Source organism: Zonotrichia albicollis, chromosome 12 (genome assembly GCF_047830755.1).
Source record: "Zonotrichia albicollis isolate bZonAlb1 chromosome 12, bZonAlb1.hap1, whole genome shotgun sequence".
Lineage (NCBI taxonomy): Eukaryota > Metazoa > Chordata > Aves > Passeriformes > Passerellidae > Zonotrichia > Zonotrichia albicollis.
In genome coordinates this window covers 18,745,938-18,769,469 of record NC_133830.1, presented here as the reverse complement: position 1 = coordinate 18,769,469, position 23,532 = coordinate 18,745,938, and the positions used below count along the sequence as shown (strand labels likewise).

The 23,532-nt window shown below is 40.5% G+C and overlaps 1 protein-coding gene across 1 annotated transcript in view; it reads right to left on the bottom strand.

The window, feature by feature from the left end:
* The window catches only part of SYN2 (synapsin II), a 189,699-nt gene that overhangs the window by 15,090 nt on the left and 151,077 nt on the right, over positions 1–23,532 (bottom strand). Inside the window, exons 8-10 of the mRNA XM_074550135.1 lie at positions 20,373–20,447; positions 16,772–16,874; positions 10,479–10,628 (exon numbers count right to left, since the gene is read on the bottom strand). Coding sequence (XP_074406236.1) covers positions 10,479–10,628; positions 16,772–16,874; positions 20,373–20,447 — 328 coding nt within the window. The remainder of the gene's footprint in view (positions 1–10,478; positions 10,629–16,771; positions 16,875–20,372; positions 20,448–23,532) is intronic.

The window sequence follows — 23,532 nt, the reverse complement described above, 5'->3', positions numbered from 1 at the left end:
GTCAGAAATGCTGGGTTATGCTTTTTTCTACCCAGAGATGGGGTAACTGAGAGGGGGTTTAAAAACTTATTCTGTTTTCAGTCTCATGAGACAATACAGATGTTATAATTCACATTATCCTAATTAGAAGGTGACCATTTCCCAATCACAAAACACTCTAAGCACTTCTCCGTTTGTTAGCTTTTTGCTGTAGATATTTTAAATCTAATAATCTAAAACTACTCCTCATAGGTCCTACTGCAATGCATCTTTCACAGTTTTATTTCTCTAAAATATCTAGTCTTATTTACAAAACCATCCTTTAAAACTTTTTTTCTAAATCTCTTTCTCTTTCAAATCTGTCTTATTTTAGAGCATTTCTAAGTCAACATTTCTTATCTCAAAGTTTACATATAAATGCATACTGTGTAAGCCTTCTGTCAAGCCCTGAAAACTCTCTACAAATCCATTTCCCACAACAAATTTTGCTGTTTGCTGTTTTTTATATTCCCTGTGGACTGACAGAAACAGCTACAATGGAGAGATGAGATTTTAAAAATCCACCTTCCTGCTGTCTGTGCAAGGGAAGGCAGCAAGAGAAGAGTTTGCTGCTTTTTACACAATTTTGGGGTGCTCTGTCCAGCCTTGCCCTTCTGCACTGAGGGAATCTGTGTGCAAAACACACTCAGCAAAAATGGGGCCAGCCCGGGGTTGCTCTTGCTGAAGCTGTGATAAAGAATTCAAAAACTTCCAGCAGATTTTGCTGTTGCCCAACCAAGTTTCCAAAGAACCTCTGCAAAACCTGTCAGGGTCCTCCCCTGAGTGGGTAAGAAATGTAGGAAAACAAGCTAAATAGTGATAATTTTACTTGGAATAGTATTTAAAAATGCACTGAAAAGGGCTTTTTTTTAAAAAAAAATAATTAAAGAGTATTCCAACTTTGTTTTTACAGACTGTTTTCCATTACTAGATAACTAATTACTTCCCAGACAACGGCTTCCTTTTTGAATCGGTCTTAAAAATAATCAAATCATAGAATGTTTTGGGTTGTGACTTTCAAGATCTTTTATTTTTTTTTCCAAATAATCATTTTTTTCTTCACCTGGAGGAAAAAGAGAGAGCAGAGCAGGTGGCTCAGGGCAGGTGAGCCCCCAGCAGGAGCTCAGTGCTGTTCCCATGGACACTCCAGTGTTTTCCTGAGATGCTGGAACAGCTCAGTTCCCACTGTCCCTTCCAGCCTATTTTCTGTTATTCTGCTGCACAAAAAAATAAAATAACCCCATCTCTCAGGTTGCTGAGGTTTCTACAGAAACTTCTCAGGGAAAATGCATTTCTGAGGTGCCATCAGCTATGGAAGCTTTCTGCTTCCTTCCAGAGCCAGGCAATAATTGCAATGGACAAGGATGCTTTTTGAATTTCTTCTTCAGCTCTTTTACTGCTTGAAGAAATCAGATTTCCACTTGTGCTTTTGGAGCAGGGGACACTGAAACCACGCAGTGGCACAGCAGCTTTGAGGCAGCTCTTTCCAGGAAAAGACAAAAACAGGGAGGGAATTTGGGATGGCAGCGAGCTCCCCCGTGTGCTGACACTGGGTGTGAAGGGAGCTCGGAGCAGGGAACAGCTCCAAAACATGGAAAAGCAGAGAAAAGGGTCCAGGAGATGCAGGAGAACATCCTGGGACTGGCAAGGAGGATTTCTCTCACCTTTCCCAGCTTACAGAGGAACCTCCCCATTCTCAGTGGGTGAGGTGGGGCTGGAAATGCCAAAATCCTGCTGGGCTTGAGTTTTGTGAAAATCCAGTTTGCTACCTGCACAGGAGATGTCTGGTAACAAACATTAAGAGCTGCAACTCACTCATGTGCTAGAATATTAGAGACCTATCAATGCTGCTATGTCTGTATCTTCATTAAAGTAGTCAAGTTCTGGACACATCTCAGCTTTTGGGATGTCCTGAGCAGACTTTGAAAATGAGAAAGATGTTCAACATTCTCTGATGCTGAATGCCCTAATTCAAGGCCTTCCATCTTTTCAACACAGTCATGTTAACCTGGGATCAAGTTCTTGGTGCTGAAAAATGTTCTGACTATAAGAGAACTTAGTAATGTTAGTAATTCCAGCACTCAGGGCTGGAATTGTAGGGAAGCGTTGACCCCAAGCCCAGGGATTTTGGGTGATGCTGTGCTGTGTCTGCTCCTCCAGTTTTATCAAAAAGAAGGTTATTTTTATGGCTGTTTTGAAATGTGGGATGGCAAGAGATCCTTGCATGAACGGGAGGAGCTTAAAGGCTGCAGAGGTTCACCTTGCAGAGATCCATCACTACTGGATCCACTCAGAGTTGAAGTTTATCCTTGGAAATGAGAGAGGCTGGGGAAAAGATGCTGAAGCAACTTCAAGCTCAGTCTGAGAACCCCCATTTTGTGTTTTTAGGGTCACTGTGGAGTGGGAGGGGGCACTGAAAAGAGGCACTGGGAGAGACACCTGAGCTGTCCCTAAATAAAGTGAATTTCGGGGCTCTGGTGAGAACCAAACCCAAGAACCACCCACAGCTCCAATTCTTGCTCCTCGTGGTGCTGCTGCTGTGCTCAAACACCCTCAGGAGCTTTAGGGCTGCTCTGAGCTCTGGAAAGTCTCTGCTAGAAGCTGAAAGGCCCTGGAGGGGGATTTTGAAGCAGCTGAACTCAAGCTTGCTCTGCTGGCAGCTCCACAATCCATCCCCACATTCCAGAGCTGGAAGTGTGGCTGTGTGTGAGGGCTGCTTATTTTTATTTTTTTTTTTTCTATGGAAAAATCAAGAAAAATTGAAAATGAGCTGCTCTGGCTTTGGATTCTTCCATAATTTCTCTTGGTGCTTCTCCTTGTTTAAAGATTTTGGCACACCTGGTCCTTATTGAAAATAAACCATGGCAGGGATTTATTCTGGGGAGAGGGGCAGAATTCCTGTGAATTAAACATGGAGAGAAGCCAAGCACCTCTGCTGAACTGGGTATGATTTAAAGGTCAGAGAAATCAAACAGAAAAGTCAAGTGGAGACAGGGAATAATAACAATAAAAAAAAAGTAGAGAGAAAAAACCCACCAGGTTGGGGAAAGGAAGGGAGACTGAAGGAAAGCCTCCAAAAAAAAAGGGATTTTTGTTAGGTTCAGCTTAAATAAAAAATCAGAGAGTAAAAATAGATATATATAATATAAAATAATAATAAATAATATATATTGTAATATAGCATATTATATTATATTATATTATATTATATTATATTATATTATATTATATTATATTATATTATATTATGGTATTATATTATATTAATATATAATATTATACATAATATATAAAAATATATAATAATATAATAATATATATTATAATATAATAGAGTATATTATAAAATAATAATAAAGACAATTGAGATCATCCAAATCCTGAAGTTTGTCCCTGTCAGGGGCTTTTTCCTTTGGCAATTCTCTTCTAACCAGTGCTTTGTGAGCAAATTTTTATCTTACTAAGCTTTGTTAGCTTTTCTGCAGAAATCATTTATTTTTCCAGGTACACTGCTGGTGATAGGCATTCAATATAGAGTACTCAGAAATTAACAAAAAAAAAAAAAATCAGAGTACACCCAGAAAACTTTATTTAATTTGGACAATTTTCTGTTGATGGAAATTTTTATTTCTCAGTGGAAATTTTGACCAAATAACCCTAAACCTTTCATCTATGACCTTTAGTGTATTTTTGTATAATCTTAAGGCCATCAGATCCCCTCAGAAGGGCACCCTTGGTGATTTCTTGGCACGTTGAACCAAGCTGAGCAGGATACCCATTATCAGTGTTCTGATTAAATCACCCTCCTTTCATGGATACATTCACAGGTGAAATCCCAGGGTTTGCACAGATTTATCCCCAGTTATTTACCTGAGATTCAAACCCAGCTCTGAGCAGCTCCCTTGGCTCTCACTCCATCTGCTGGTGCAGGGGCTCAGGAAGGATTTTAAACCAATTATTTCCACTTTCACCATCAGCACAATTCCTGCTCAGTTATTTATGTGTTGTGTCCTTATCAATATTAAAGTTTTTAGGGTTTATTTTCCAGCATGAACTTTGTGGTTTTGATACATTGCAATACCTGCAATATGTGGAGTTTAAATGCTTAAAATAAATCAAACTTTGTTAATGAAATAGGAGCTGTTTTAAACACACGAACATCCCTCATGCAGCAGTTCCAGCTGGGTCCTGCCTCTCTTGGGCCTCTGTCCCTCACATGCAGAACCTGGGGTTTTGTTCAAAAGTGGACAAAATAACCTCAGTGTAGGAAAAAAAACCCCTCCATCATTTTATACTTGTGATAAATAAATTTTACTGTGCCCCAGATGTGGCCTTTTACAAGGTTGTGGTGAGCTCAGGCTCCTACTTGTTTATTTTCTGCTGCTTTTCTTAATTCCCTGTGTTTATATTGGGATCTAAAAGAGTAACAGCTGTTCCTTTATTTTCACTACCATAAAAACGAAGAGTTTAAAGCCCCCTTTTGATCAAAATAAGCACACAAAGATAAATATTGTGTGTGTGTATATATACACACACACACATATATATATACACAGTTATTTATGTGCACATTAATGCAGCCAATTAAAATATATTCCATATTAAAATAATAACAAAGAAGAAACAAATGCATTGCAATAACATGATGAAAAATTTTGAAGTATGGAGCATTTCTGCTTTGTAAAATCTATAGAAAAATCGATTTTTATTGTGATACAGCTTATGGAATAGGATGTAATGTATTGTAATAATAAATAATAGATTTATTTTATTTATTCCCCAAGTGGTTTATTGCAGAAGAGAAGCCACAAGGTGTCGCTGGGATGCAAATAACCAAAATACTGCAGTGAGGGGGCACCACCTCCAGCAAAAGTGACAATTTTCAGAATGGCTTTTGACTGAAATAACCTTTGGAATGTGTTGCATTTCAGGCTGTGTGATTTCTGTGCCTCAGCAATATTTTTCCTTGCTCTTTGTGAGTTTTGATGCCAATGGTTTAGATTCTCTACCAATATATTTAGGAAGACAAAACAAGTATTTTAATAAGAAATGTAATTTATCTTACCAAGGATTATGATTTAAAAGGACTTTTATGGACAGCGGACTAATGCTCAATTCTCCATTTCCAAATAACTCCATGAGGGGATCCTTCCCAATTAAATGTAATCCTTTTAGCTAAGATCAAACCCAATAACTGCATTTTCTGGTCATCATCAAAACTTCAGTGACTGGAAGCAAATTGCTGCTCATCAGAAGTTTTTTCCTTTAAAAATTCCACTAAATCCAAGAGTTGGAAGTGGAAGAACTGTGGCTGATCCTATGGCAATCCAGGAGCAGGGAGTTTGCTGATGGATTAATTATCTCTCTGGAATTCCCGCATTTGTTATTTACACTATGTCCAGGTGTGGTTCAATTTCCTCTCTGCACATGGAACAATAAAAGTGGATAAACTCCAGCATGGAAATGGAGAATACACAGATTATAATTGGTTTATTAGCCCTGTGCCTCTCTTTCTTTGGCAGCACACAGAACCAGGATGTGGCTGGGAATGCTCTGCTCCCCGTGATGTCACCAGGACATGGACATTGTGCCTCTGGAGCACCAATTCCTTCCTTCTTTCCTTCCATTGAGGAAATAAATCCCTTATTCCTTCATGGGTAATGCAACAGGACTGAATGGACATTTCCCTAACAGGATTTCCCTCAGCCTCAGCGGCTCACACACCCACAAACATTTGCATTTATGGTGATTCTCGTGGACAATGTCATTTTCTCTGCAGAATTTCCTCCAGCACAATTCACCTCAGGGCCTGACAGGCAGCTCTGAGTGGGTGTTTGACCATTTTTATTGTTTTATACACAAATGTAAGGTCAAGGAACAAGCTCTGCAAACCCAGAGCAGAGTCACTGGGTGGTTTAACCCATTTTCTTGATTTTTAGGGAAAATTTGAAAGAGGCTTCTCTAAAGATCTGTCAAAAGTAGTCAAAGAGGTTAGAAAATATGCGGAATCCACAATTTTGTTGCCTGCAAGTACAGCAGGTTTGTTTATGGAAAACTTGTAAAATCATATTCCTAGATAAAGTTCCATTTTCAGCACGGTGTGGGGCAAGACAAATGATCATGATTTAAACAATAGAAACAACTTCATTTTGATGGATTTTTTTACCACAACAGGTAGAATTTCTGAGAGTCCAAATCTCCTCCTGCCCAACTTCTCTGCCCTCCGTGCACCAGCAGCACTTGCTACAAAGTCTGGGCAAGAGTTTGCAGATAAAGAAACAAATAACACAGAAAACCCATATTTAAGAAGTCTCCCCATTCAGATATCTCAGGTTTAATGGGTTCAACAATCCCAGCCCTGCCCTGGGAGGTTTCCCTCTGGAATTTGCTCCCCTGGCTCTGTGACAGGAGAGCTTTGCCAGAGCACTGCAGGGCCAACCATGCCCACCAGGACTTGGCTGCCCAGTGCCAAACAAAGGCTGATTTTCCCAATCACTGATTTGTTTCCTGATGGATGCTTAATTGCAGTGGGGCTGACCACTGTGGGCATTCAGAAATCGAGGCATGTTTTTATGTTCAGTCCACCCAGTCTGGACTAAAATAGAAACACTTCTGAAAACTCCCAGATAATAAAGAAATCCAGAACCTGGCACAACTGGAGCTGCATTATTGAGCACAGGCTGCTCATTTAAAAGCAGAAGCAGCAAAACTCAGAAATTACTCTTTGATATCTCCAGTATTTGGGTTTCTACATGTGCACAGAATTGATTTGGGATAAATCAGTGGCTTTGCATTTTGTGTCACCTGTAGAAATAGGCAGTTCTGCCCTGCAGATGAACTGGCTGTTTCTCAAGAATGGGAAATAATTTCTTACTTTAGGAAAGACTGTTCAAAAGTGCAAGGGGCAGCTTTGTTTTAACAGGCTGATTTTACTCTTACCAAAACCCAGCTAAAAATTAACTGTGCATGAGGAGTTATTTGCTTTAAGTTCTACAAATGTGTTTCATGGTTCTCCCCTAAAACTGGGAAGATTTGCAAATGGAATCTTCAGCAGAAAATCAGGTCCCCTTTACCTGCCCTAAACTGGTAGAACAAGGCAAATTTTAATAGTCTGATAAACTGAGAGGAAAACTAACAGATATTGCAAATATCTGATAAGAATATATCCAGTTTTCACAGCAATTTTTTTTCTCAAGTGCAATCCCCAATGTAAGGGTAAGCTAAAGAAAATAAGATTAATGTGGAATAACATCTTGTTGCCATCAGCAAGGGCTGAATCCTTCAGGAATAACCAAAATTAAAAAGAACCAACCAGAATTCCACCATGCCAGAATATTGTCTCTGCATCCATCCCAAACTCTGCTTTAAGAGCAAAAGCCCCTTTCCATGGACATGCTGAGTGACAGCAATGACTGAGGAATTTGGGAACCTTCTAAAAATGCTCCTTGGATCCTGCTTTCATTCTGGACTCAGGTGGGCAGGTTTTTTTGGGAATGATTGGGAATTTTATTTACATCCAACAAACAGCCAGCTCCTTTGGATGACAGCAGTGACAGTGAGCCCTGCTCCTCCCCTGGCTGCTCTGAAATCCAGGACAGCCTACCCAAGGCCTTACATTTCTCCCCAAAATGTGAAATATCAAATGTGAATCTATTCATGTGACAGCCAGGTCTGTTACTACTTTAAATTTTGATTTGTGTTGCCTTGCATTGACTGGATGACTCTAAATTTGCCTCTTTTCTTCATTTTAATATCTGTTGCTCCTAAAAGGAACTGTTTTGGCAAAAGGTGATTTATTTTTTCCCCTTCTTTCCCTCTCAGTGCCCTTTTTACAATGGACTTGAGTCATGTTGGATGGAAACTTCTCCATTGTATGTGGTTCTGTGGCTGCAACAATTTTGTGCTTAGTTTCAAGTGGCTGCAACATAAATAGAAGCCACACCACTTATTTTTTCATGTGGGATGGGGTATTTTTATATCTTAAAGCATGGTGAGGTATTTGAAGAACAAATTAGTCACTCTGCCTCAAGAACTGGTCTGTCTGAGGTAGGCCGCAAAATTGTTCTCAAATTGTTTACCTGGTGTGGAGCCTGCTGGGAGCAAAAATAGATCCTTGATTTAGGCTTGGTGTTTAGTTATTTAGGCTTGGTAATTCCTGGCTTGCAGTTTGGCTGCTTCTGGTGTTCAGCTGATGCCTGTGGAGTGAGGAGGTGCAGGGCAGCACCGAAACCCTTCACAGGCCATGGGCAGGGTGGATTTGGTTCTATTTCACCCACAAACTCTTCTAGCTCCTCACCACCCTCATTCCAAAGAGCTGATGTCTAATCTAAATATCTCAAAGCCATCCCCCTGCCTCTCAGTCCTGGTAAAAAAAGGGATTTATAGACCCTTTTTAAATATAAACCCCCCAGTTCAGCATTTGTTACTGGCTTCTATTTAATCCCACCCAATTCCTGCCCACCCAGCAAATCCACAGCCTCCCAAATTTTCTGTTCTTTTACAAAAACACCACATTCCCCAAAGTTATTAAAAGGATCACTCCAATAAACCCCAGGTTTTTAAAGCATGGAAATGGAAACACAAAGGTACTTCCAGGGAGCCAGCTGGGCCAGCGGCAGGACTCTTCATCCACACACTTTAACTACAAAGCCATGCAAGATAAAATAAATGAAATGTGCATCTGTTTGCAACCTTTGGCCCATGTCTTCTACTATGCTGAACATATTTCAGGAGCTTCCTAGATTTCTGAGGCATTTTCATGAATTGCAGCACATTAAAAAAATATTATAACCTCATTAATTTCTCACAAGAACAAGAGTTATTCAGTATTATTTTTGACATCTTCAGGACAAGCATTCTCTATGACAGTGCTTCTCAATATTTCCATGATATTTTATATATGGGACTGAAAGGAAGCAGTACAGAGCCTGGTAATTCCCTGAACCCACAGGTACAAACACAGCAATACTTGCACTTCTTGATTCTGTCTGGAGACAATCTCTTTGAAACATAACAAACTGATAAAATGTGTTGGTAATTCTCAAATCCTTGAGGTTCTACATGTGTTGGAATTCTTGGAGGAAAACTTTGTGCCTAAAATTATAGAATTTGTGCTTAAAATTATAGAACTTTGTGCTTAAAATGAAAGACCAAGATGCTCTATTGTAACTGAATCTTCTACTATGCTGAACTTATTTCAGGAGCTTCCTAGATTTCTGAGGTATTTTCATGAATTGTAGCACATTAAAAAAATATTATAACCTCAATTATTTCTCACAAGAACAAGAATTATTCAGTATTATTTTTGACATCCTCAGTAAAGGGTTTTCTATGGCAGTGCTCCTTAGTATTTCCATGATATTTTATAGATGGGACTGAAATGAGCCTGGTAATTCCCTGAAACCATGGGTAGAAACACAGCAATACTTGCACTTCTTGATTCCATCTGGAGACAATCTCTTTGAAATAGAACAAAATGATAAAATGTGTTGGTAAATTCCCAAATCCTTGAGGTTCCACAGGTGTCCAAAAAACTTTGTGCTTAAATGATAGACCAAGATACTCTATTTTAACTCAATCTTCTACTATAATGAACATATTCCAGGAGCTTCCTAGATTTCTAAGGCATTTTCATGAATTGCAGCACATTAAAAAAAGATTATAACCTCATTAATTTCTCACAAGAACAAGAGTTATTCAGTATTATTTTTGACATCTTCAGAGCAAGCATTTTCTATGACAGTGCTCCTTAGATTTCCATGATATTTTATATATGGGACTGAAAGGAAGCAGTACAAAGCCTGGTAATTCCCTGAACCCACAGGTACAAACACAGCAATACTTGCACTTCTTGATTCTGTCTGGAGACAATCTCTTTGAAACAGAACAAACTGATAAAATGTGTTGGTAATTCTCAAATCCTTGAGGTTCTACATGTGTTGGAATTCTTGGAGGAAAACTTTGTGCCTAAAATTATAGAACTTTGTGCTTAAAATGATAGACCAAGATGCAATATTTTAACTGAATCTTCCACTATGTTGAACATATTTCAGGAGCTTCCTAGATTTCTAAGGCATTTTCATGAATTGCAGCACATTAAAAAAATATTATAACCTCATTAATTTCTCACAAGAACAAGAGTTATTCAGTATTATTTTTGACATCTTCAAGGCAAGCATTCTCTATGAGACTGCTCCTTAGATTTCCATGATATTTTATATATGGGACTGAAAGGAAGCAGTACAGAGCCTGGTAATTCCCTGAACCCACAGGCAGAAACACAGCAATACTTGCACTTGATTATATCTGAAGACAATCTCATTAAAATATAACAAACTGATAAAATGTGTTGGTAATTCCCAAATCCTTGAAGTTCCACAGGTGTCCAAAAAACTTTGTGCTTAAAATGACAGACCAAGATGCTGTTTTTAAAATTGAATTTAAATTAAATTTTATCCTACCTGAGGCTGCTGAGTGGCAGTGGGTCTCTGAGGAGATGGAATAGGAGTTTTGGACAACATTTGGTTCATTTTGCTTACGACTAGCTCGGTGATGTGCTGCCTGTCTTCAGCCTGGTGCTCCCCAATCAGGGGCATGGCACAGTCCATCACCTGCAGAATGCAACAGGACATCAGTGCTGGCAGGGAAATCCTCCTCACCTCTGCAGGAGGTGCATTTACAGCAGGGCTTTTAACAGGAATTACAGGCATTATGTGTTCCATCAGAAAATCAACGAGAGAACAGCAACTTTGCAATGCCTTCCCCTCCCCATCTCCCACCAAAGAACCTTTCAGAAAAAGCTTCACTTCACACCTGGCCACACACCAGGGAACAGGGCTGCTAAAGAAAATGAGATTTCTCAGGCTGTGCAGTAATCTGCAGGAATTTCAGCTGAGCTTTCCTCCCTTCCCTGATTTTGGGGCTCACTCCACATTCAGGAGCTGGATTACCCCAGGGAAATGCAGCTTAAATTTCAGCTTCTTGGCAGTTTGTGGAGTTTTGCTAGGGAGATCTGGATCCTTACTGACTCATGAAAAGCTTTAAAACTTTTTCAGTTTTTAATGAATTACACTTTGATATTGATTATTGATAGCCTTTTTTAAAAAGTACTGTGGCTGCAAAGAATCAGAATTTCTACAGAGAAAGCAGGATGGCAGAGAGGCAGAAAAAAATGGGCACATTTCCATTCTGAACATGACAGGTTAATAGTGCTCTGTGGTTATTTATCACACCCATTCTGATGAGTAAAACCAATACTGAATCCTGCCACTTCAGTGGGTCCCAAGCACTTGTAATTTCTCCAGAATATTTGTTGTTTCTCCAGAATATTTGTTATTTCTCCAGTGTATCCACTTCTGCCACAACTGTGTTTGTTTCAGGGGAAATAAGAGCATAACATAACCCCAGCAATTATTCACAAGGGCACTGGGCATTCCTATTTAGAAAAGTAATAGGATTCCATTAACTTTTGAGAAGCTGCAATTCTTTTTGCATGTGCCTCATGTGCACTCTGGTGTTTCCCACAGGTCTGGGTGGAAGAATTTTGTTATCTGAGGGGTGCTCAGGGACCAGTCTGAAGAGCAGGAACACACCCACATTGTGTGGATGGGATTTAGAGGCAGCAAAACTCTTCTCAATCCCTCAGCCTCCACAGAATTTCTCCTTTTTTAACAAAGAGCGGAGTTTTGCCTTCCTTCTTTTAGGTTTTCAAGGGGTTCTAGGAATTAGACACAGAAGTTGGTGTTTAAAGGGATATTTGGATTTAAAAGAACATTGCATCTTGCAGTAGCTGGGAAGGATTTAGTATTTATAAGTAATATCAATCTTGAGCTTTTCAAACTATGGTGAGAGCTGTAGAAATTCTGAGTGACAAAGGAAGATTTTGTTCCAATAATGGGATTAGCTTGAAGTCCCAAATAATTTCCATGATTCTTTTGTTTGTTCATTTACAAGATTCACTGGCATCGTGTGCTGGCAACCGAAATGCTGGCAATGTTTGTGCTGGGATTTTCAGATTTAGGAGGTCTCTGAGCTTCCTCACAGCCAAAAGGCTTGAAAATAACCCCAGAGTAAACAATGCACAATAATTGAACTGCAGAACAAATGTTTCCTTAGAAATGAATGACTGGTTTTGACTCTAGGGCCACATCAGCAGCAGAGATGTTTAATAAGTACACTGAAAGGTTTTTTAAAGTTTACCATCTTTTTTAACAACCATAGATTTAAGTGGAAAATGCCAATGTTTTAAATTAATTAAGAGAAGAGTTGATCAACCATTAAGAGTTGATATTTCTGGAGGGGTAAAATGTAACCTTGCAGGTTGAGTGGCCATTTAATATTCATTTCTGCTCACTTACTGCTATCTTAAAAATTGTATAAACATGTTAAAGATCCATTCCTTGTATCCTGAGCTGTTTTTGTGAGAGGAATTTGCTTGGTGCCAGGGCTGTGAAGTGTTAATGATGACTGAATATAGAATGTTTTGGTGTGAAGGCCATTGGATGTTTGGTTCTTCACTGCAAACCATCTGATTTTCAGAGCAGGAGTGAGGTTTGGGCTCTAAAAATGTTTTAATGAGAGTTTTTTAAAAAAATATGCGCCATAGGGTGTAGATGAGCCCCCCTCTTACCCAACATCAGTTAAAAGTTTCACAAGCAAAGAAAAAAACCCCTTGGTTTACCATGCACTTGCATTAAAACAATTACTTGGAATGACTGTGAAATAAATTATCTCCAATAAATCCTGCCAAAGGATTAGGCAGGATTAAGATCTGGAGGATTGGGTTTGGGCTGAATTTCTGCTCTCAAGCACTTCCACAACTGCAGGTTCACACATCAGCTTCCTTTGGGAGGTACTGCCATGCTGTGTGGCAGAACTGGTGGGGAAAGTGAAAATAAGGAGCCTGGAGGTGTCAGATCTTCGTGGCCACTCCAGCAGAGAGGTTGTTTCACTCCTTGAATGAAGAATTTTCAGGCATAGCCACAAATCTGAGGCAGATTCAAGCAGATTTGGCGTTAAAACCAGAGCCATTTGTCCTTATCAGTCTCTTATCACCTGGGCAGGTTTTGACCTTGTTAAAATCCTTGGGTTTGTTGCCACAGGGGCATCAATATTGTTGGCCAAAGATGTGGCAGCAGAGCACCTCTGGCACCCCCTGAGATCCAGGTGGATGCTTTGTATGGTGATTTTTGGTGTATTTTCTTTTCCTTTCACAGAATACAGTCAATTTTCATTCCTGGTACAAGAGTTAATGACAACTGTTTTGTATTTTTATTTTATATAAATGTATCTTAAGAATATTTTGGGTAACACCAACAGCTTTTAAATCCTGTGAGTGACTACAGGAATGTCAGGCTGGCATTTCCCCATCCCTCAGAAGATTTGACAAAGTTTAAACACACACCAAGCTCCCTGTTTATAAATAGTCTATTTACAGCCTGTGCTAGATTTAAAATCTCATTTAAACCCAGCCAGTTTTTAGTTCAGCATATAGCTCAGCTATTTAAAATATTGGAGTTTCCCACTAAGAGGATTTCACAGAAAAAAAAAAAAAGGACATCTGTAATTTATAAAATCAAATACATTCCTTTAGCAGATGCCAGTAAAAACATGGGTCGCTATGAATTACAGTCCCTTAATTCGTATCTCTGTGAAATTGCATTTTTATATCAATGTATTTTCATTTCAGTGGTCAGTTCTTTGGGATGAATTTCTCTTATCACCCAGGGACTGACTGTAAATATTAGTGGGAAAGGTGAATAGCTAAAATTTGAGGTGCAAGACTGAGACTGGCCACACAAAGAAGAGAAATTCTGTAATTAGGAAGGGAAATGGGATGGGATTTCTAAAGGAGACAGAGGAATTATAAAATATCAGTAAGTGCAAAGTGATCGTGGTGTTTGAAGGAGAAACTGACTGCTGTCAGTCAGTCAGTCAGTCAGTCAGTCAGACAGGATAGATGGATCTCCTGAGGGAAAAACCCAGGAATTCCAGGAGAAAACAGAATAAATGGTAAGCACAGGGGAAAGGGGGAATTAATTAGGGTAATTTGGAAGGTCCATGCTAGGCAGAGTGAGAAATGGGCAAAACCATTCCCTTTGGTCTGTGAACACAGCAATGCTCCAGAGCAGAAATTAGGAGAGGCTTCTGAGTTTATCAGTGATTACAGCTGGATTTGGCTCCCTCCCCGAGCTGAGCAGAGGAATTCTGTCCCTGATGGGAGCACAGGAGAAGTAGCTGAGCTTCTGAAGAATTCGAGGCCAAGAGCAGAACTTTCCATCCAGTTGTGCACAAACACTTCCTTCATTCCCTCCGTCGGTTTCCAGTGAAAGTTTTCTTCTTGAAATCCTTTCTAAGTCAAAAACACCGCTTGGGAGCTAATTGTAACTTAGCTCAGGGCGAAATGAAGCAAGTGGGAAAGACACCTGCAGCAGCCCATTTAATTTAAACAAAATTTGGGAGACGTCTGGGAGGCCACTCTGAAGGATTCTCTTCCATTTGTTCTCTTTTACTGCTCTCATCACCACTCTGAGCTTTTATTGACTTTCCCAGAGCTTTGCTTTTCCAAGAATGAAACAGGAAAGATAATATTCAGTGGGATCAGAAATATAAACAATTCTCTGCTCCTTCTGGCACTGAAACCTCAGAAGTGTTAATTTTAAAAGGGGAAAAGTCTTTATCTTTAAGAAGTTAAAAGTTTATTGGACTTGATTTGATGTTTCATCAGGAAGAAGAGGGCAGGCAGTTAAATTGCTGCATGTTGCAGGGATGTGTTAATAAAATCCTGGTTCTACAGCTTGTCTGATGCTTGGCAGCTGCGAATTCCCACTGAGGGGGAAAGAACAGGCACCACAGAACAACACAGGTGGTTTTGGGCTTGAATAAAAATTAATAATTTTGTCAAAAATTAATAATTTTCTCCTGTTCAGCAAAAGTGGAGATGACAGTTTTCTGGAGAGCAGAAAACTGGTCTGGATATGTGAAGAAAGCTTGGAATTCTCCCCTAATTCCCATTCCCTTCCAGGGTGGGTGACACACAACTGGAGGTGACACTGGCTGAATGTGCCGAGTGAAAATCAGCAAGAACAAATCTGCCAATGTTCTTTCACCCATTAGGGAATCTGTGTGTTCCTTGTCAGGTGCGCTCTGCAGGATTAAGATGTCAGTGGTACCCAAATCCTCATTTTTTCCTAGTTTTTTTCCTTGTTTTTTCCTTGTTTTTTCCTTGCTTTTACCTAATTTTTTCCTAATTTTTCCCCATTTTTCCTCATTTTTCCTCATTTTTTCCTTGTTTTTTCCCTTATTTTTTCCTAATTTTTTCCTAATTTTTCCCCATTTTTTCCTCATTTTTCCTCATTTTTTCCTTGTTTTTTTTTCCTTATTTTTTCCTAATTTTTCCTAATTTTTCCTCATTTTTTTTTCTCGTTTTTTCCTCATTTTTCCTCATTTTTCCCCTATTTTTTTCCTAAATTTTTCCTCATTTTTCCTAATTATTTCCTCATTTTTTCCTTTTTTTTTCCCTGGAGCTGCAGCCCAGGATTTCTGGACTGCCTGTCCTGCTCAGCTCTCTCGAGTGCACCATGCACGTGCCAGCCTTAATAACTTTTATTTTCCCGTGCTGAAAGAACACAAAAGGAGAAAATTCTCCGTATCTTGGTGCAGACAGTTTTCAACTCATCATTGTAAAAATTGCAGTGTAAGAATTGTTGATATCCTAATTTTTCCAGATGTTCTGGTGGATGTGAACTTTGCAAACAGCCCCACATTTCAATGTTTTTTACAGATTCTAAATGTCCTTGCTGATGAGCATTCCCATCTCCGGGACAATTCAGCTGATTCCAGACAACAGCAGGAATTATCACACTTCCATCCACTCTTTTTATTTCTTTTTTATTTAATTGCAAGGTCTATTCTGCACCCTGATTAAAATGCTCTGCAGCTCTGAGAATTCTGGGGTTTAGTAATTATGTCTGACTGTGGCATGGAAAATCAGGGGATTTGTTGAGTTGCAGTCTCAGTCCATTACAGAATTTGCAGTGGTTATTTCATTTTTTAAAAGCTTTCCCTTTTTGCTTTATCAGTTTTTTTGGAGTGAGGAGATTCTGGAGATCCTTGCCCACCTCCTGAATAAAATTCTAGGAACGTGGAAGGTGCTGAAGAAATGGTGATAGGAAAGTGATGATAACTTGTTTTATGGCTACACAAAATGATATTTCTCCATAAAAAAAACCTCAAAGGAAATGAAAAACTTCAACTTTTCAAAATTACCTACAGCAGAAACTTCTGATTCATGAGGATTTAGATGTTCAGGGCAATATTTAGGCTACAAAAAAAGTAAAGTTGTTTCCACTTCATCCTTAATCTCCCTTTGCAGAGCAAGGTATAATTTTGTTGGGGTTCCCTTGGGATGGTGCTATCTATAAACCTTCCTGGAAAAGCTGCTGAGGCTGCTCAGGAAAGAAACCATCAGGGTTGGCAAAATGTGCCATCCACATTTGGCTTTGTTTTGCACTTTGTGTACATTTCCTCCAACACCAGAAGACGTTCCCATCCATAGGGTTACATTTTCCAGCAAGTTTTGCCACTAATTTGGACCTGTGGCTTTGTATCATGATTGAAACAGTGCTCAAAAATACACAGCCCTGCCTCAAACACAAATAAGGCAGTGCCCAGCTATCAGAAAGGTTCTTTCCTTGCCTGTTTGTAATATGTAAAGGCAGATATTGGAAAAAAAAAAAAAAGCAGGATTTCTTACCTCAAAAATATAATCTTTTCCATCCTTCCCATGTACAGCTTTAACAGCACAGATGTCCAAGCCGCCAAATATTTCAGAACAGGTGTCAACCCAAAGCTTGTACCTGTTTCACAAAAATAATTTGCTCTGTGAGTGTCTCATCAGGCTATTGATTTTCTAGAGGCTCACCTAATAACCTATGTAATATTACATTCAGTATTTTCACTTCATTAAATTCAGAATTTTCACTACATTGGATGGGGCTGGCTCCTGTATCAGGAAAATGAGCCTGAGGCACCATCCTAGATCATGGACCAGCTGTTTTCCAATGGAACCAGGCAGGTTTTATTCCTACAGCACTGAGCAAAAGGAGAAACCCAGGCAGGAAAACCCTTCAGGTGATTCAGAAGGACAAAAATATGGAATTATGGGGACTGTGGAGCATGCAGACAAGGGGTATGTTCTTCATGTAGGGTTACAGACAACCACAGCACAACCCAAGTGGAATTTAAATAATTCCAAGGAATTCTACAACTCCTAAAAAGGCAATTTCTTACAGAATTGGGCACAAAAATTCTTCAGTTTATTTTGTAATGTCATGGTAAGAGACTGAGGGTGGACTCTTCACCCATCCTACCAGCAGCAATACGATTTATTTTCATTTTTTCTCCATGAATAGAGAGATTATCTGACCAACGAGTGGGTGGGGAAGGATTTATTTATGAGAAGAGTGAGGCAGTTCCTGTGACTGCTGTAGCACAAGCTCTGAGAGCCCAAAGACAAGGACACCAAAGGCACTGGGAATGTTCAGTGACTCCAGCAGGGTGGGCAGGCAGGAAATGATCCTGGAGTGATGCAGGGTGATGTCACCAACTGAAGGGCATCATTGGCTAAAAAACTCCATTTTTAAAGCATTCATTGATCATGAATTTTCCTCTTGGCTCACTGCTGAGTCTAAAGCAGAGCTATTTCCTCTTCCAGCCCCTCTCCTGCTCCAGTCCTGATGATGGATTTGCCACCTCATAGTATTTTCCACAGAAAAAAACCCCTTGCTGTAATAAACAAAGCATTTGATTTCATTGTGGGATCAAAGGAAATTCCTTGCTGGGCTGAGAGTCTGATTCATGTATAAATATCTTCAGTAACAGCATCCTTTCCAAGTAAACTTATTAAGTCACATTCTTGATATTTTCTTATATCTAATCTGTTCCAATGGAAAAGTTTTTCTTTTAAGCAGAATACAAAGAAATCGATTTGAAAAGATCCTGATGGTAATATCTTAGCAATGAAAATAACTTTTTTTTTTTCCTGTGAGAAACATGGTTTTTGTCCAATATAAGAGGGTTTTTTGGATGCCTGACAAATTCAACATCTGTAGATGCACTGGCTGACTGGACTTTTTGCATGCACTTGCTTATAAATAATTTATTCTTTTTTGGCTGTAAAATCTTGTGTATCTTAGAAAGTCACAGGGACAACAAAACTTGTCTTGAACAGTAAATATCTGGACTCCAAATGGAAACAAAACCGAGGACATTTTCTCTAAAACACTGCAACATCAATCAGATTTATGAAAGTATATTTAATAGCCCATCTTCTGCCAACAAACACAGAGCTGGAAAAATCCATTCGGGAAGAGAGGTTTTGGATGGAGCAGCCTGGAGTGTTTGAAACCTAAGGCTTGCACAGTGGGTTTGACAAAAGGTCATGGGCCCTCTTTTCCCAGAGCCAGGGGGGACAGCAGAAATAAAGGAGAAAGATAAAAGATAAAGGATAAAGATAAAGGGTTGGTCCCAGGGGGCAATACCAGGTGTGCCAGGGGAGGTGGGCACAGTTTGGAACAGGGGTAAATGAGGAATTGTGACCCCTCGGCCTGTCCCTTCCTGCCACTTTCTTCTCTGAATTTCTGCCCTGAGGTCTGTGTCCAGCCAGCAATGCCCACCAGGCAGGGCCTTCAAGGCACTTCCTCCCCATCCATGGGTGTATTAAAACCAAAATTAAAGACAAAGGGGCAATACCAGGTGTGCCAGGGGAGGTGGGCACAGCTGGCACAGCTCTGTGGGCAGCAGGAGCTTTGGAACAGGGGTAAATGAGGAATTGTGACCCCTTTCCCTTTCCCTGTCCCTGTCCCTTCCTGCCACTCTCTTCTTCTTTCTGTGAATTTCTCCTCCCTGGTGGAACCACATCCACCTTTCCCATGCTTTTGGCCCCAGCAGCTGAAGGAAGTTTGGTTTTGCTGGCTGGTGTGTTAATGGGAAAATCCCCATTCTGCTCTAATTGACTCCACTGAAAAACAGGAGCAGGGGCAGAGCTCAGGGAGCATTTCCAGCATTCCCAGCAGGAGCAGGGGAGCATTTCCCATCCCTGGCCCTGCTGTCCTGGGGGCACGAGTGGAGTCTGTGTGTTCCAGCAGCCCACGGGCTGTAATTACACAGCCCGGAGCTCACAGGGAACACACAACCTCCCTTTCTGCAGCGAGGTGGGAGGGAATGAGAAAGGGAAAATAATGTGGCTGCAGGCCATGCCCAGAGGGGAGAGCAGTGAGGACACAGTCTAGACAGGGCTTGGACAGCAGGGAGCTGGAATTCCCGTCTTTCTTTCTTGTTTTCACCTTTCCAGGGCAGGCAATGCTGCTGTTCCTGTGTCTCCCTCAGCTCCTAAGACACACCAAGCTGTAGGTTCCAGGCTTTTTTTTTTAAAAAAAGCCCCAAACAAACAAACCAGGACTAATGTTGAACTTTAAAACACCTTTTAAATTCCACTTTCACTGCACAGAGTTCAGTTCAGCTTCCACTGGTGGCAGCCTTTGGAGAAGCTGAACAGCAGAAAATCCACAGCCATTCAAAAGACTCTGAGATTTTGTTTTGCAGGGAAAAGAGGTTTATGGGTTGTGGAGCAAATGAGGGGGTTGAGAAAAGAGTGCTGAGCTTCAAAGTGCTGCTGCATGAATGTTTTCAACTGGACTGCAGGAATTATCCAGGATAAGAATGGGAAAGAAAAGGAAAAGCACAGTAAACCAAAGTACAGAGCTGGAATGATGGCACAGGGGAAATAAAGCTGCAGTGTATCCCAGCAACAGGGGAAAAAGCCTCACAGTGCACTTCAGCGGAAATTTATAAAATGAAAAGTAAGGAGTTTGGGATTGAAAGTAGAAAAGAGAAATGGGATTTAAATAGGCAAAATAGGATTTAAATAGGCAGACTGGATTCCTTGGTTATGTAGGGGGGTGGTAGGATGTAGAAGGAGCAAAGTTTAAAAGAGGTGTGAGACTGGTGGATAAGAGAGGGCAAATGAACCAGGAGAAATCACTGACACTGACACTGTGAAATTCAGTTTTCTGAAGGGAATTCCTGACATTTTCTGGGAGCAGATGTGGATGTAGGAACCCAGGGGCTCACATAACCCCTGGGGCTGTGAGTGTGGGTGGGTAATTCTGAAGCCACGTGGAACTCCTGCCTCTGCTCTCTCCCCTGACTGAGAGATTCCTTCTCCCCAAATGAACACAATGCATACACAATGCACTTACTGTGACTTGTGTACCAACAATGGCATTCTTTAAAAATCCACTTCAAATCAAGCTCTGTTAATTTTTTAATTACCTTTGACACGAGACTCCACTTACTTATCTGACATAGCAATTTGTTCCAGCATGGCAGAGCCCGTGTTTGTCTTCCAGTTCCCGGATATGGAAGTTCTCCTGAAAGGGGGAAAACATTACAAAGGCAGCCAGGGGTTTCACATTCCCATCATCAAATGCCTCTGCTTCTCCCATGAGTGCAGCAGCAGTACTGACACCTTTTCCCCAGCTGGCAGCTTGGAACTGAGCATCTGAACTGTGAGGGGTTGTAGGAGCATTGTCGGGAATACACTTTGTACTGGAGGGACAAAGAGTGGCTGGGAAATTTCTGTTCCCCATTTATTTATTTAAGTTGTTTTCTAAAATCTCAGCCTGCTCTGATGAAGGGGCAGAGTTAGAAATGAGCTGGTGCCAGCTACAAAGGCACTGAATTATCTGTAACACGCTGGCACTGCAAAGGTAAATGTTAAGAAGCTTCAGCTTCTCCTTTCAAACCCACCCCATTGTGTCCCAATGCTCAAAAAGCAACACTTTTATGTTTCTAACACCTCTGAAGTGATTTCAGGTGTGCTTTGGAGCTGGATTTTGGTTCCTCCTCCAGTGTTCACTCTTTGCTATTTACTGATATAACCTAAACACTCTGTCAGTTCACCTTCTCCTATTTAACCTCTAAGAAAGAAAAAAATCCATGTGAAGGTTTTTTCCCTCTCAGACCTTAGGGCTGGGGAGATTGCTGCTTTGTGAGAGCTAAATGCTGTACTGGGAACAGGCTGTGCTTACAAGTTATGAAGTGTTTCCAGTTAGTAAAATCAAGGGAACATCTGCAAAGCATTAAAAGTGTATCAGGCAGCAGCCAGAGCTCTCTCTCCATGTCCCATTAAGGTAATTACGAGGGTCAGTAGCAATTGTGGGGGAATGTTGATATTTCTCTGGGACCTTCATAAAATTTAAAGGTCTGCTGTGATGCCATGTCCTGTGCTGTGGAGAGAAAAGAGAGATGGGAAGGGGAAGAGGACAGAAGGGAAGGAGAAAGGAGAAAGGAGAAAGGGGAAAAGAAGAGAAGAGAAGAGAAGAGAAGAGAAGAGAAGAGAAGAGAAGAGAAGAGAAGAGAAGAGAAGAGAAGAGAAGAGAAGAGAAGAGAAGAGAAGAGAAGAGAAGAGAAGAGAAGAGAAGAGAAGAGAAGAGAAGAGAAGAGAAGAGAAGAGAAGAGAAGAGAAGAGGTGCTTGTTGAGTGCTGTGTGTAAGGAAACCTCACCTAGCAGAGAGGTTGTGTTGTGATTTCTGCTCAGTTTTTTAAGGTGGTGTTTATATACATGTGCCTGCTTAAAAATTAATAATGTTAGCCTCATTACTACTCCACACAGACATTTGGCATCAGAGAGAAAATCCCACAAATCACAGTTCAATCCTCTTGCAGACTTCTCATGGGAATTGATCAGAATGCACCCTTTTAGGTGTCTTTTAGGAAGGAAGATGTGACCAAATCAGGGGAAATAGTCATCCTTAGGGCTTTTAGCCAGTATTTAGCTCAAGATGCTCAGCTGCAGTGATGGAATCCCAGCACCACTGACTGGAGACACAAAGATGGCCAGATTGAAGCCCTATTTTCCCTCCACACTGGGAAAAGCCCCTGCAGAAGTCTCCAAGTGGATGCTTGGCTGGCTGTGAGGATGCTGCGGGGGTCAGAGCAGGGCTGGGGGATGCTGTGGACACTGAATTCACTGGTGGGATCTCAGGAGATTGTGGGTTTGACACAGATGAACTCCAGAATGAGAGATCATGGTGAACTGATCCAAAACTACCCACCCAGACACCCTAAGCCCTAGAGATGATTTCTGTAATTATATATATGAAACATGCAGGTTTCCCACCCTTATTCATGTCTGATAATTGCCAGGAGCCTTTCACATCATTATTTCCTCCTCTTTAACCAAACACTGAACAATAAATAAAACAACTCCTACACCTTTAAGTGCTTTACACTTAGGCTTAACATGTTTGTACTCGATTTGGTCTTTGCAAGAAGGAAGAACTGTTTTAGAATTGCTAAACAATTCATAGTAACTTGAGCTTCCCCTTTTCCAACACCTTCCTGCTTTATTTAGTAGCATTTGCTGTATCCAATCCAAATTGCTGGGACAGGGACTTGTCATCAGAAAAATATGTAGAAATGTCTGCCTACTATTCTTGGGTAGGCAGCCTGCTCTGTGGTTTGATCCTCCAGCACTATTCCTCTGCTTGATGTGCTTTACTTTTGGTTTATTGACCTTTTGATCAAAGAACTCTAAGCCTTGGACTCTCAGTCCTGCTTTTGGAGGGGAGATTTAGATACAGAGCTTTTGTACTTCTGTTTTTCTACATGGTGTGTGACCCTTTTAAACTGGATTTCCTTGAAGTCAGCTGAATGCTGCCCGGGTGCCCAGGGCAGTTAAGTGTGTGTCACACAGCCTCCAGAGGGGCTGTGGTATTTACAGGGATCCAATCCTGCTTTTTTGGCCATAATCTCTACTGACAGACGATAAGCACCAGTGTTTGGTGACTCATGGATCCACTTAAACCACAATTTCCCACAGAATTATAAACCCGAGGCTCTTAATAACTCTCTTTAAACTACAAAAACAAATGTTCAGCTGGTATTTTTTTGTGGTGGCTCTCTAAGTGCTCTGTTCCTGTGTCACAGAGCAAAATGAGAACCAGCTGTAGAACAATATTCTACTGACATCATGTATATGTATGTGCACATGAAGAATTCTTCAGACATTTGGTAAATCTTCTCCTTTCCACGCTACTTTGTAATAACGAGTCCGTATTTCATTTTGGTGTGTGATAAAGAAACTGGAGAAAAAAATGATCACTAGGCTTTTAGCATTTGGATGAACCCAGAGTTTCTGAGTAGAAACTTAAAAATAAATAAAAAGGTAGGAGGAACAGGCTGTCATTTTAACTTATTTTTGCTGTCCCTTAGGCCAACTGCTGCTTCTGCAGAGAAGAAACATTTATGTTTCAGAATGATAAATTTACCGTGGTTGACTCTTCCAAAATTATTCCTGACACTGAACAGCATTTAAATTTCAAGTCAAAAGGGGAAAAAAAAGCAGAGCTTTCTTCTACAAAACGCTGTGGTCCAATTTCTACCACAGGGGATGAGCCCAGTACTGCATCTGGTACCTGACCATGCATTGGAGCCAGCAAGTGCTGGGCCTTA